The sequence below is a fragment of the Galeopterus variegatus genome, unplaced genomic scaffold, assembly GCF_000696425.1.
Source record: "Galeopterus variegatus unplaced genomic scaffold, G_variegatus-3.0.2 Scaffold9534, whole genome shotgun sequence".
NCBI classification, from domain to species: domain Eukaryota; kingdom Metazoa; phylum Chordata; class Mammalia; order Dermoptera; family Cynocephalidae; genus Galeopterus; species Galeopterus variegatus.
This window is the reverse complement of record NW_007735645.1, coordinates 24,082-38,017: the sequence shown is the minus strand read 5'-3', so window position 1 is coordinate 38,017 and position 13,936 is coordinate 24,082. Positions and strand designations below refer to the sequence as shown.

The 13,936-nt window shown below is 52.3% G+C and overlaps 1 protein-coding gene across 1 annotated transcript in view; it reads left to right on the top strand.

Moving 5' to 3' along the window:
- Positions 1 to 9,458, top strand: part of LOC103609371 (GDNF family receptor alpha-2) — a gene marked incomplete at its 5' end in the record, with an annotated part of 89,437 nt that extends 79,979 nt beyond the window's left edge. Inside the window, 2 exons of the mRNA XM_008593697.1 lie at positions 6,449 to 6,502; positions 8,081 to 9,458. Coding sequence (XP_008591919.1) covers positions 6,449 to 6,502; positions 8,081 to 8,203 — 177 coding nt within the window. The remainder of the gene's footprint in view (positions 1 to 6,448; positions 6,503 to 8,080) is intronic.
- Positions 9,459 to 13,936: the final 4,478 nt, after the last annotated feature.

Sequence of the window (13,936 nt, the reverse complement as noted above, 5' to 3'; positions counted from 1 at the left end):
TCTGCCCATCTGCCCATCCATCCATTCATCATCTCTTCATCCATCCGCCCATCTGCCCATCTGTCCATCCATCTCTCTATCTCTCCATCCATCCATTCATCCATCCATCCATCCATCCATCCACCCACCTGTCTGCCCATCTGTCCATCAATCTCTCTCTCTCCATCCATCCATCCATCCATTTCTACATCCATCTGCCCATCCATCCATCCATTTCTACATCCATCTGCCCATCTGTCCGTCCATCCATCATCTCTTCATCCATCCACCCATCTGCCCATCCATTCATTTCTCCATCCATCCACCCATCTGCCTATCTGTCCATCCATCCATCTATCCATCACTTCATCTGTCCATCTAAAGTGTACTGCGTATGTAAGCTGCCAGGGATACATTGGTGAATGAGGCTGACACAGTCCCAGGTTTTGTGGTCTTTCTGGTCCTGTTGAGGGTTAAACAATTAAGTAAGCATTAGACGTTGACTGTAGTCGGTGCCATGACAAGGGACACAGGTGGCACTGTGTGGTCACAGTCTAGGGCTCCCCTTGGCCTCTCTCTCTGCTGAGCTAGCTGCATACCATCTCACCATTCACTACAATAGGCTCTCTGCTTCTAGGCAGAGAACACACACACACGTGCACACACACACACAAAACAAGGAATTCAGAAGAGAGCCAAATGCAGAATTCCAGGGAGAGTAGAGGAGGGAGGGAGCAGTGAGGTTGTGGTCAGCGAGCACAGGGAGTGTTTCAGGAAGGAGTTGGGACTTGAATTGCCATGTGGGTTGGTGGGGTCTGAGGAGCAGTCAGCGGGGCCCAGCCTATGCAAAGGTGTGGGGGAACAAGACTAGTTGTGTGTGAGGCAGGCTTGTGCGATCAACAGCAGGCAGTCACGGTGCCAGGGGAGGATGTGTGCAGGGACTGGGCCTGGCAGAGGTGCTCTGGTTCCTCCTGGCACCCAGTGCACCAATAGTTTGTGTCCTGATGCCCGTGCCAGTTAGGAGGCCCTCTTCCCACCTCCCCTTCACCTCCTGGTTGGGGTCCCCTGCTCGGTGACAGCTGACCTCCACATGTCCTCCTGTTGGGCTCAGCATGGAGCCTTCCATGCCCCACTCCCTCCATTATGTCACCCCTCCCGATTGGGCTGAGGTGCCCGTGTCACCCTTGGGCAGCTCCTAATTACACTGGGCATGCTTGAGTGGCTGCTGGCAGGGGGCTCGGGGTCCTGCTGCACAGACAACTGCCAGCTCAATTTCATGCTAGAGAGGTGGGCAGCTTGGTTGGTCAGGGCTGTGCCACCTGTCAGGTGACCGTGTGCTGGCGTGGTCCACATGTCCCTCCGGACCTGATCAGCCTCCCATATGGCACCCACTGTCCGTCCACGAGGTCACCTGGGTCCACTCACCTGGGGAGATGCTGACTTAGCAGATGGCTGCCGACCTTTCCCAAGACAATGTGGTTCATCGTGGGTGTAGAGAAGTTCAAAGCCGTGGCTTCATGCACCCCACCCCAGCCCCCTTCAGGGCCTGATGATTCTGACTCCCGTTTTTTTCCCCCTGTTTTCTCTCAGCAGTTTGCTAAGCCATCTGTCACTTGGTTTCTTTTAGCCCCAGCCTGGTTTTCTGCAGACTCACTGTCTGGGGGCTTGTCTTAATCTTGGCTTGATTCCGGTGGAGACAGTGGACGATCTGTACGTATGTGGAAGTGCTTTGTAAGCTGAGGAAGGAGCGCTACACAAATGTTAGGTGCCATCAGTCCCGGGCTGGGGGAGCTGCCTGGCCCCAGTGACTGTCCACTCGGGGCCTATTGACTAAGTCACTCTGCGCAGGACAGCAAGGGACAGCCATCCCAGGTGGAAAGGAAGAGAATCAGACCCTCCTAAGGTGCCCACCCACCATCACTCCCCAGGTTCCTTTCCAGAGAAGTGGGAGGGGCAGGCCGCTGATTCTGTTTTAATTATATTCTTTTTGATGAGCATGCCAGGCACTGGCAGTGTGGAGTGAAGAAGTCCTTGTCCCTGACTTCGGCTCTCCTGGAGGCTGGTGCAGGTGTGGTTCCTTCTCCCCAGATGCACCCTCTCCTGTCCCTCAGCTCCGTGAGCCCCCTCCTTCCTGCTGGTCTCTGATTGACTGGCTCTGTGGTGGCGCTTGTGAGCTCAGATGATGGTGAGGGACAGGATGTGAGCTCAGGTGACGGTGAGGGACAGGATGTGCGCTCAGATGATTGTGAGGACTGATGCAGCATGATGTAATCAGAGGAGAGCAGGACTGCTTTGACTGGGAGTGGAAGCCGAGGACTCACAGGCAAGGTGGAGCCTGCTGCCAGGCCTGGAAGAACAGGGAGAATTGGATACATGGGACGTCGAGCTGGGGTCAGAGCAGGCAGGGCGTCCCTGGTGGGGGATTAAGGAGGAGCCGAGATGTGGGGTCAGGATAGCATAGAGGGTGTCGAGTAGGGGTGTGTTCTGGCTGTTTGTGTGAACTATGTTTCATTGGGACAGGATCACACCCTTCTGTGTGTGTATTGTCTGTGCTACAGCCAGAGTTGAGTCATTGTGACAGACTATGTGTCCTGCAAAGACTAACATAGTTGCCCTTTGGCCCTTCACAGCCCCTGATCTGGAGGAAACATGGGAAGGGAGGTGGGTGTAATGTGAAGAGCAGTTGAAGTGGTGAGTGTTGAGGGGTCCCCTGGAAGGCTTTGGAACAGGGGAGCACTGAGTTGTAATCGGGACTGTGACTGAGGGAGATTAATCTGACAGCGGGTGGAGATTGGTTGGCAGGAGAGAGGCTGGAGAGACAGGAGGACCTGTTAGGAGATCTTTGTGGTGATAGACGGGTAAGAAAGGAGGGGCTGAGCTAGGGTGGGCAGGGAGTGGAGGGGGAGGAGGGCTGCGAGTTGCTGGGGTGGGTGTGTGCAGGAGAGGGCCAGGTACTCACCAGCGGGGCAGAGGGAGGGAGGGGGACAAGGGCACTGAAGTTTGGGGACAGGGCCAGGAACAGGAGCAGGGAACAGCAGAGAGCTGCCAGCTCTGGCCAGCAGGACAGTGCTGGACCTATTTAATAGCATCTGGGCCAGTCCAGTCCCAGTGAGGCTGTGGGACTGCCAGGCTGGGCTTGGCTGGTGGGTAGGGACAGAGGTGGCCAAGGAAGAAGAGGAGGAAGACAATAATTTCCTTCCAACTCCCTGGGCAAAGGGGCCTCTCTGGGAGAAAGTTCTAGAAGGATGAAGCTTGCCTTTGCTGCCATCCTCCCTGCCTTTCCCCTGTGCCACCTGCAGGGGCCAGTTCTTTCATGCATCAGCACTTCCCACAAAGTTCCTCTGCTCGCCTCCATGTCAGAAGGATTTTCTGTTAGAAGCTCCGAGTCAGGCCATCCTGGCAGCCCAGGCCTGTGTCCTTTGGGACACTGTGCACACAGGCCCTGAGCTCGCCTCCAGGGGATGAGAGGCTCAGAGTAGGGAAGGGGCAGGGACCGCTCTGTGATTCCTTCCACCAGAGTCCAGCACGTTCAGGGAGATCTGGGCACGAGGTGGGCATGGCCTCAGGAAAACGGCCGCAGCTAGAGGGGTCTGGGTGAGGGGGCAGCCTGCTCTCCTCATCCCGCTCATTTGACTGGTGTGGACGTTTATTTCTCTATCAGGATGTGAGCCTTGGAGGGCGGGGCTGTGACTAATTTGGGGGAGGGGGAGAGGCACATTCGTGGCGGGGGAGGCAGTAAGTTTGGGCCACTGGTGGTTTCGGCATTAGGTGGTGGCATTTCTTTCTCTCTGTCACCGCCCCCCGCCCCCCCATGCTGCGTTTAGGAAAGATCAGCTTTTAGGAAAGGTCAACTGTCTGTGTGCCCAGGACTGGGCGAGCGGACTCACGTTGGCCATCTGGGAGGCTCCTGCGGCCTGAGCTGTCTGCTCTGTGTTTTCTGGAAATCAGGCGGGCAGAGGCGGGAGGCGTGCCCCTCAGCAGAGACTTCCTCCCAGCCTGCTCTCCCCATCCCACTCATTTGACTGGTGTGGAGGTTTATCTCTCTATTAGGGTGTGAGCCTTGGAGGGGGGAGCTGTGACTAACTTGGGGGAGGGGGAGAGGCACATTCATGGAGGGGGAGGCAGTGAGTTTGGGCCACTGTTGGTTTCGGCATTAGGTGGTGGCATTTCTTTCTCTCTGTCACCGCCCCCCGCCCCCCCATGCTGCGTTTAGGAAAGATCAGCTTTTAGGAAAGGTCAATTGTCTGTGTGCCCAGGACTGGGTGAGGGGACTCACGTTGGCCATCTGGGAGGCTCCTGCGGCCTGAGCTGTCTGCTCTGTGTTTTCTGGAAATCAGGCGGGCAGAGGCGGGAGGCGTGCCCCTCAGCAGAGACTTCCTCCTGCACTTTCTCTACTTTCCCCTTGTTTCCTCTTACTTCTCCCTCTCTCCGCGTTCTCTCTTCCCTCTCATTTTTCCTGAGTAATATTTGCCAACACCCTTCTGCACTCTCCCTTAATGAAGAAGAAGCTGGCAAGTCCTGCTCACTCTGAAGAGCAAAAGCCAGTCCCAGGCCAGGTGTGCTCCAGAGAGGCTCCACCTGCAGATTTCGGCCCCTCACACCTGCTGAGCCGCAGGAGAAAAGGACTCTGGTCCTGGTGCTTTGCCAGCTGCTCTGCGCAGGCTGACCTCGGCATGGAATCAGGTCTGGCCAGGACCCTGGGCTTCCCTGAGAACTGCTATCCCAGTCACAGAAGGTCACATGGCCTCTCCTTAGAGGCCACCTAGTTTAGTTGTTTTCTGAAATCTTATTGTTTTTTAAGCAGTGGAGTATTTTTAAAACAATTTTATGCATAACTCGAATATATAAAACAAATAAAAATGGAGCTTTTCTCGTTGAAAAGGGGTGAGAACCTTGAGTCCCATTGGGCTGTCTGTTGCTGTGGTTCTGCGTGGGCTATGGGGGTGGGACACAGATGAGACAGGGACCTCCAAAAGGGGGTGGGACAGGTCTCCCATACCTAAAACTATCAGAGTAGGAACTAATGCGGGGTATAAATAGCACCTATTTATAAATAGCAACTATTTATACCCTGCAGACCCAACAGGCCACAGGAAATCACAGGTGGGGACCGAGGTGATTGGGTGAGGATTAGCAAAGGGGTGAGAGAGGGCAGGTGGAAGGTGGGGACGACAGCAAACCTCTGAACTAGGGGGCCGTGTTCTGCCTCCACAGTTGCCTCACACAGCTCTAGCTGGAGTGGCGCCAAGTCCTGGGGTATAGAATCCAATCCTTGGGGTTGGAAGGGTCTCAGAGCACACGGCCTTTGCAGAAGGCAGCCGTTGGTGGGTGGCTGGGCCATGTCTGGGCACCTGAAGTCACTGATGCTATGGTCTTGAACAGGACCCTCCTGGGTCAGGTCCCTGGGCTCTGTGACTGATGTACTAATCATCACCGTGGTCCTGTCTCCACCACTGGCAGTGACTCCACTCTTGGCTGGGGTGTCTGTGTGACAGCTGGGTTCTTGTGGGGCTGACCAGTTGCCCTGGGTGGTAGATTGCCTGTGATGTCTGAGGGATTATCAATACTTCTGGCCAAGAGCAATGATTTAGGCATAACTTCCTGGGCTTCCCAGTTGCTTCTGGTGGTCAGTGCTTCCCTGCCGTTGCCCGGGGAACAAGCCATTCAAAGCCAGGATGGAAAAATACCACGTCCCCAGCTCGTTCCCATGGATCATGATTAGGAGGACCATAACAGAGGACTGTTCTTCGTGTGTACCCTCAGATCTTGCATCCAGGTGGTGAGGCCAGGGTGGAGAATACTGGAGTCATCAGCACACCATCTTTCCCACTCCTCACCTGTCCTAGAGCTCCCAGGTGCTGCATATCTGTTTCTGGTGGAAATGGCCTGGCACAGTGGCCAGCTGTCTGCCTCACATGTGCCAGTGGCAGGCATCACTAATCAATTACAGCTCTCATCCCTCTGAGCCCAGAAGAGAGCTCACGATCTCTCTCTATAGAGCCCTCCAACAGCCTTCACAAATAACGAAGAGCTGGTATGCAGATGCCATTTCTGATCTGTGTCATTCATTCATTCATTCATTCATTCATTCATGCATGCATCTAGTAAATTATTGAGCTGCTGTTATGAGCCAAACACTGCTCAACGTGAGGAAAAGAAGACGTGGTCCCTGCTGTTGAGGAGCTCGGAGCATGTAAACAGACACGTGAATGGCTGATTACTACATATACCATACGTTGCAGAACAGAGTTCAGATCTCTTCTCCAGGAGCCTGGAGGAGCCAGGACTTAATTGCAGAGGGTGTCAGAAAGGGGCAGGGACTTTTGTGCTGTGTGGATTGGGCACTCTTCACTGTGTACTCTGAGCTTGATGCCAGTGGTGGATGGCAGGGCCTTGTGCAGGTTACTGGACAAAGCCCAGGCAGAAAAAGCCTGGTGACCTGTCCTTACTAATGCCTTCTCTCCCACAGGAGCAGGGGCTGAAGGCCAACAACTCCAAAGAGTTAAGCATGTGCTTCACAGAGGTGAGTGAGGGGCAGTGTGGGGGTGGGTGCAGAAGGCTGGGCCAGAGGGGTGTGTTGCCTAGGTAAGCCTCAGACTCAGAGCCCCCATATCCCACTGCAGGAGCTGGGCCAGCAGAGCTTCTGCCTGGACCTGGGTGGGAACTTGCGCTGCTGGGGAGGTGGCAGGGGAGTGCAAAGGCTGTAGCCACGGCCTGTGGTGATCTCTGGGGGCAGGAAGAGTGGCTGCTCTGAGCAGAGGCCTTCTTACACCTTCCTTACTCTTTACGACAAATGTGTTGGTCAGCTGCTCAGTGCTGGTTCTGTGATTTTTAGGAGGTATGGAAAGACACGGTCCCTTCCTTGAAGGAGCCACCAGCATTGCAGTATGTATATATATATATGTGACTTACAGACCCAAGATGGTCACTTAAATGAGAAGAAAACGCAGTGTAAGATGCTGCGGAAGNTGTGCTGTGTGGATTGGGCACTCTTCACTGTGTACTCTGAGCTTGATGCCAGTGGTGGATGGCAGGGCCTTGTGCAGGTTACTGGACAAAGCCCAGGCAGAAAAAGCCTGGTGACCTGTCCTTACTAATGCCTTCTCTCCCACAGGAGCAGGGGCTGAAGGCCAACAACTCCAAAGAGTTAAGCATGTGCTTCACAGAGGTGAGTGAGGGGCAGTGTGGGGGTGGGTGCAGAAGGCTGGGCCAGAGGGGTGTGTTGCCTAGGTAAGCCTCAGACTCAGAGCCCCCATATCCCACTGCAGGAGCTGGGCCAGCAGAGCTTCTGCCTGGACCTGGGTGGGAACTTGCGCTGCTGGGGAGGTGGCAGGGGAGTGCAAAGGCTGTAGCCACGGCCTGTGGTGATCTCTGGGGGCAGGAAGAGTGGCTGCTCTGAGCAGAGGCCTTCTTACACCTTCCTTACTCTTTACGACAAATGTGTTGGTCAGCTGCTCAGTGCTGGTTCTGTGATTTTTAGGAGGCATGGAAAGACACGGTCCCTTCCTTGAAGGAGCCACCAGCATTGCAGTATATGTGTGTGTGTGTGTGTGTGTGTGTGTGTGTGTGTCTTACAGACCCAAGATGGTCACTTAAATGAGAAGAAAACGCAGTGTAAGATGCTGCGGAAGAAGGAGCGAGAAGCTCACAGATGTGCAGGGAAGGCTTCATGCAGGAGGAGGAAATCAAACACATTTAGCAACAGGGCGAGTGTGGGCTCCTTGTCCTCTTCTCTTGTGGACTGTGGGAGTCTTTTCTGCTTGAGCTCTTTATACTGTCTGCCTTCTCGCTGGGATGCAGATCCTCAGCCCCAGTGCAGGGAAGGGCAGCCTGTTTTCCTAGAGATCACTGCCTTGCCTCCCCACGCCTGAGAGCACAGAGCCAGAGGAACAGTGTTCCCTTCTGTTCCTGCCCATCCCTGCCCCAGAGAAGCCTGGCTGGGCCTTCAGAGTGCAAAGAGAGTCCCTCTGGGTGGACAGAGAGGGCAGGGGCTTGAGGAATCTAGTTCCTGGATCCTTTACTTGGCCGGATCCCAGCCCTGCTGATGTATATTTTTTAAATCGTTTTCTTTGTTTCTGTCTCCCTTCTGTTGTGGACTCAGCTCACAACAAATATCATCCCAGGGAGTAACAAGGTGATCAAACCTAACTCAGGCCCCAGCAGAGCCAGACCCTCGGCTGCCTTGACTGCTCTCTCCCTGCTGATGCTGAAACTGGCTTCGTAGGCGCTGGGAACCGCGTCGGAAGATTTCTGAAAGCGCCGTAGACGAGGACACCCGCCTGACGAAATGGAAACACAGACACCCACACACCCCTTGCAAAAAAAAGTTTTCTTTCCCGCCTTGTCTCTGAACCTGTCTGCTCCCAGGTTTCTTCTCTGGAGAAGTTTTTCTAAACCAAACAGACAAGTAGGCGAACAGCCTGAGAGCTGGCCCCGAGGTCCCCTGGTGAGGGAAGCCCAGTGCTGAGGAGGGTGCGAGGTTCTAGAAATGCTCTTCACCTTCTCCTGGTGTTTTCTGCTCTGTACCCTTCCAAAGCAAGAGACCAAGACAAGGCCCCTGCAGCTGAAGGGACTGTGACTGTGGCCGATGTAGGCTGAGGGCGGGACACCTGCAGCTGCGTTCTCAGGCTGCCCACCTGGGGACCTGCCAGGGGTGGGCTGTGGGAGTCTGGCTGACCACCTTCAGCCCCTCCTCTTGGCTTCAAGGATGGAGATTGTTTCGCCTTCTCCCCTCTCCCCCTACCTACCCTCAGGTGGGCCAGGTGGGTCTGCATCTGGTGTGGGGACCCCCACCGATGCTGGTGGAGGGGTGGTGCTGCACCGGCTCCCCCGACTGTAGCAGGGGCCAGCTCTGGGAGGTCTGGGGAGCTCAGCCCTTGGGGAGATCCCCTTGTGGGGAGGAGGTGAAACTTGGGCACCAGCTCTGGGGCGCTTCTTCCTCCTTGACGGCAGGAATTTTGAAGTCAAAGAGAAATGACACGTTGTTGGCTTTTTTGGTTTCTTGTGGTCCATATGGCGGGTCTCCCTCTGAGGAGAGGGGCTGCTGAGAGGGGCAGAAGAGACCGCAGTTGGACGTGTGTCTGCACACTCTCTGGTCTCCCAAGGCCTCTCCTCTTCTCCCTGTTTCCGTGTTGACTTTCCTCATTTCTAAGACGTATGACAACTGTATGTACATACCGAGGCTCCTTTCTCAATATATATGTATATACACATCCATATACATATATCGTGTGGTTTCCCCTTTGTTTCCTTTTTTTAAGAAACAAAATTGTTGAAAAAATACCCCAACAGATGAGCAAAATTGTATTATTGTAAAGTTTATTTTTTTTAATAATGTTGTCTATAATGGGGAAAAAGAAACCAACCCCTGTGCCCTGCTGCTGTCACACTGACCGGGCTGTGGTGGGGGCTTCTGATCCACATTCATGCTTAACCAAGGCTCCAATAAACGCACTAGGAAGCAAGCTGCCTCTGCCTCACTCCGGGGTGCCTGCGCCCTCTTTTCTTCTTGGCTCAGCGCCCACTCTTGGCTGCCTCCCTGGGGCTCCCAGTGCCCTGGGGAAGTGTGCGTGCGTGTGTGCACACGGTGTTGTGGATGGAGTTCTCTTAGGAGACATTTGGCACTCGGGGCCTGAAAGTCCCACTGTGCTGAGCCTTGGTCTCTCCCTGTCCCCTTCCCTGTCAGCACAGATGTGTGCTGCTCCCAGACTGCAGAATGAACACGGGCTTGGGGAGGGTGGCGGGGAGAGAGGACCTGGTGTCATGCCTCATGTGTGTTTTTGTTTTCAGGCTGCCTGGGTGGCCCAGCCAGTTAGGTGGAATAGTGTGTGATCGCGAAGGCAGGGACCTGGTCTCTTGGGACAAACCAGAAAAGGGAGACGATTGTGGGTGTTCTGGGATCGAGGTCCAAAGAGCCAGGGATTTTTCTGTCTCTCTGCCCTCCTTCCTGTCCTCTTCCTCCGTGTGCCACCTGGCCCTGCCCGGACACTGGGCCTGCCATATTTCTCCAACAACATTCTCCCCACAGAGGAGTAGAAGGATGCCTGTTGGCTGAGTGCATGTGTGTCCATGTACGTGAACATGTACACTTGTGTGCTCATGTACTTGTGTGGGCTTGCGTGTGTTCATGTGCACTTATGAGTGCATGCACATGGCAGGAGGGAGGAGGGAAGACTAGCAGGTGAGAGCATGTTCCCCCTTTCACCTTGGCCTTCAGGGCTGCATGTGATCCCATCCTGTCACCATCAGATGCCGGGATGTCATTTTCCAGCCTTCCCGTCCTGGGTCCCTTCCAGTGACTCTTGTTTCTGGTTGCACATGTGTTAGTAACATCTGTTCATGGTGGTGATCACTGTGGTGTGTTGAGTTCTGGCCTCTGCATGGAGGGAGGACAGTGGGCCCGCCAGCCCCCTTTCCCAGCCACCATTGGCCCAACTGTGGGTAGAGGTGGTGGTGGTGTCTGTTTGGGGATCCATGTTCTTTGCAAACAGCAAAGGCTGGTTAACTTAAAAAGTACTTCACTGAAAGGCTATCGGGGGAGGTGGCTCACAGGATCAGTGGAAAGTGGGAGGGCCCGGGGAGACTCGGGCAGGACCCAAAGGCCACCCGAAGGGCTGGAAGGCAGGGTCTCCAGGTTCAGCATGTGGCTGGTTCTGTGATGAAATGACCACCAAATGTCCAGCTGACTGAACTGAGCCTTATGCTTACCCTCTGCCACACTTGGGTGGGAGAGGGAGGTTATGTCACGCCTGGTGTCCCTAATAGGAGGTGAGCCCTTGGGTTACATAATGCTGGAGCAAAAATTTCCCAAAAGGAAATTGAGGTGCCATTACGAAGGAGGAATGGATACCAGGCAGCTTTACTCTGCCTTAAAACATCTCCCAATCCAAGTATCACATGGCTGAAATTTTACTATTAAGTATGCATTCCTTTGGAGAAGATTCTCCATGATCCTCTCAAAATATGTAAATAAAACTGGGAATAGTAAAATATTACTATCGTAATGTTAACTAATGGTGTGAATGGATCTCAGTAACATTAAGGTTTTGGGCCTAGACATTGAAATTGGGATTGGGGGATAGATAAAGGGAGAGAAACAGGAAGATAAACAGGAATGGAATTAGGAGAAGATTGGTAGGGACCACCAGAGATAGATTTTAAATTATTTTAGAGTTATTTTGGGGAGAGTGCAGCTACATGCTGTATAGGCCCACTGTGCTTTTACCTTAGAGTCAGAAAAGTAGATAAAATTAGCTTTCTTTGCCCTGGGGATTCCTGATCTGGGGCATGCATTTATCTGCGAGGCTGTCTTACCTATGTTTTCTAGGCTCTGGCACCTTGTCAAGTCAGAAACCAGACACAGGGTTGTCATCTTAGTTCCCACCACCCCAGGCCCTGCCTTTGTAACCTGCTTGGCAGCACAGGTTTCTGAGGACTGGGCCTGACCCTGCTCTTGCTGGTCCTTCCAGGAATCAAACCCTGACTGGGATCCCCTGCTGTCTCCACCAGACCTGCCAGCCGCAGGCCCCTGACCATGGCTCATGTGCTCACTGAGATGACCACTCAGGAGCCCTGGCTCGGCCTCCCTGCACTGGTTGCCTGTGGGACCCTGGGAGCCTGAGGTGTGATGGTCCCCCTGCTATGGCTTAACCATGCTAAAATGTTCTCGTGTGTGTGTGTGCGTGTGTGTGTGCATGTGTGTGCGTGTGTGCGCGCACCATGGACTTCCAAATGCCCATATGAGACAGACTTTCCTTTACTCACAGAAGGGCAAAGCTCCAGTGTTGACTGTGGCTAGAGAAAACCTTTGCCAGCATATTCTAATTCGTGAAGTGAGTTTAAGTGGGCTGTCCTTCCCAAAAGGGCTAGGATGCCAGGGTTAGATAAAACCACCCACACATTCCATGTTAATACAAGTAGATGTGTTCGTAGTCTGCTGTCCATTCTTTTAAAGAGTATCTGTGGGGGTAGATATTCATCCTCTAAAAATGGATTATGAAGGGAGTGACATCACTGAGATGGCAGAATAGATGATTCCCAGCCTTGCTCTTCCCCACAAATAACCAGTTTACAACTATTAAAAAGCAGACTGGGAGCCTGGGACCACTGGAGCTGGGGGAAGAGGAGGAGAGAGCAGTGGAGTTTGTGAAGGCATGAGAGGCCACAGCAAGAGGGTGTGGGGACAGTGCTGATCATTCTGAGCCCTGGCTGTTTCTGAGCCAGTGTAATAGTGGGTGGGGAGTAGCTGCAGCACATGGATCAAAGCCAGAAAAACCTGCAGTGGCACCCTTTGTGTGAGCCTGCTTGGAGTCTGCAGGAAACAGATGGGTTTCAGAGAGCACCAGACCAGGCCACAGGCCATGAAGACCGCTGGCAGGATTCCCCTGGGCCTGCATAGGAGCAAGTGACCACAGCTGACTAGAGAAATGAGCTTTCCAGAGGCCGGTGAATTATCATGAGGGACGTGTACATGTCCTGCCCCATGAGAAGCAGCTGGAGTGCAGGAGAAAGGCTGGTCTTCCTGGGGAACATGGGGCACAACATGAGCAGCTGGACTCAGTGGAAATCAGTCAGGGTGATAGAACTGCAGGAGGCACAATCTGTAGGAAAAACTCAGTCACAGGCTGGAACTTCCACACATCCGAGACCTGGAAGTGATTAATGTCAACGATTAAAATCTTATTTGCATGAAAAGCCTTCCCCAGAGAATCAGCAGCAAAACAGGAACTTATCCCAAACACAGAGATTACATTCTGGTCCCCATAGGAAGTTCCCCCAATTCAAGAATTAGCCACAGGACAGCACATTAGTTCCAGTGCAGAATCTAAGTGGTGGTGGTAGCTGTTAATCCACCACAAAATGGAAAACAAACCAACAAAAGCCCCAGACCAGAGACAAAGCTCTGATATTAACTAGTAAAGATCTAACACAACTAAAGAATACCTATAAAACCTAGAAGTGGTAGCAGTTTCTCAAATGCTCAGGCATTAGTATAAAGACACAAAGATTGAGGAAGAACTGAGAAATATGTCACTACCAAAGGAAACAAACAAAGCACTGGCAATGGACCCAGAGGAACAGCAGATCTATGAAATGTCTGGCAGAGAATTCAATATAACCCTCTTAAGGATGTCCAGAGAGTCACAACAAAATACAGACAGAAAATTAAATGATATCTGGAAAACAATTCAGGAGCAGAACAAGAAATGACAAAATAATAGGATTAATTAAAAAAAACAGATAGAAATTCTAGAAATAAATAATACATTATCTGAACTAAAAACTCAATAGAAAGCTCCAATAGCAGACTTAATCAGAGGCAAGAATCAATGAGTTTAAAAACAAAACACAAAATTATCCAATCAGAGGAGCAAAAAGAAAAAAGAATGAGAAAAAATGAAACAAATAAAGCAAATATAGGATTCCTTCAAGCAAAATAACCTCTGCATAATTGGCATACCTGAAGGAGAAGAAGGAAGAGACTTAGAAAGTGTATTCAAGGGAAAAATGGTTGAAAATTTCCCAAGTATGGAGAAAGCCGACAGCACCCAGATACAGGAAGCTCAGAGGTAGGCTGCCAGTCAAAGTCAGTCCAAGAGGAGCACCCCAAGGCACATCATAATCAAATTATCAAAAACCAAAGACAAAGAATACTGAAAGCAGCAAGAGAAAAGAAACACATAACACTCAACAGAGCACCAATATGTCTCTCATCAGAGTTCTCAGTAGAAACCCTGCAGGCCAGAAGAAAATGGGATGATATATTCAAAGTGCTGAAGGAAAAAGACTGTCAATCAAGAATTGTCTATCCAGCAAAACTAACCTTCAAATATAAAGGAGATTTAATGTCTTTCTTACACAGACAAAAACTAGGGGATTCATCAACACTAGACCTGCCTTACATGAAAGGCTAAAGGGAGCTCTTCAATTTGGAAGAAGATGACACTAAAGAGTAGCA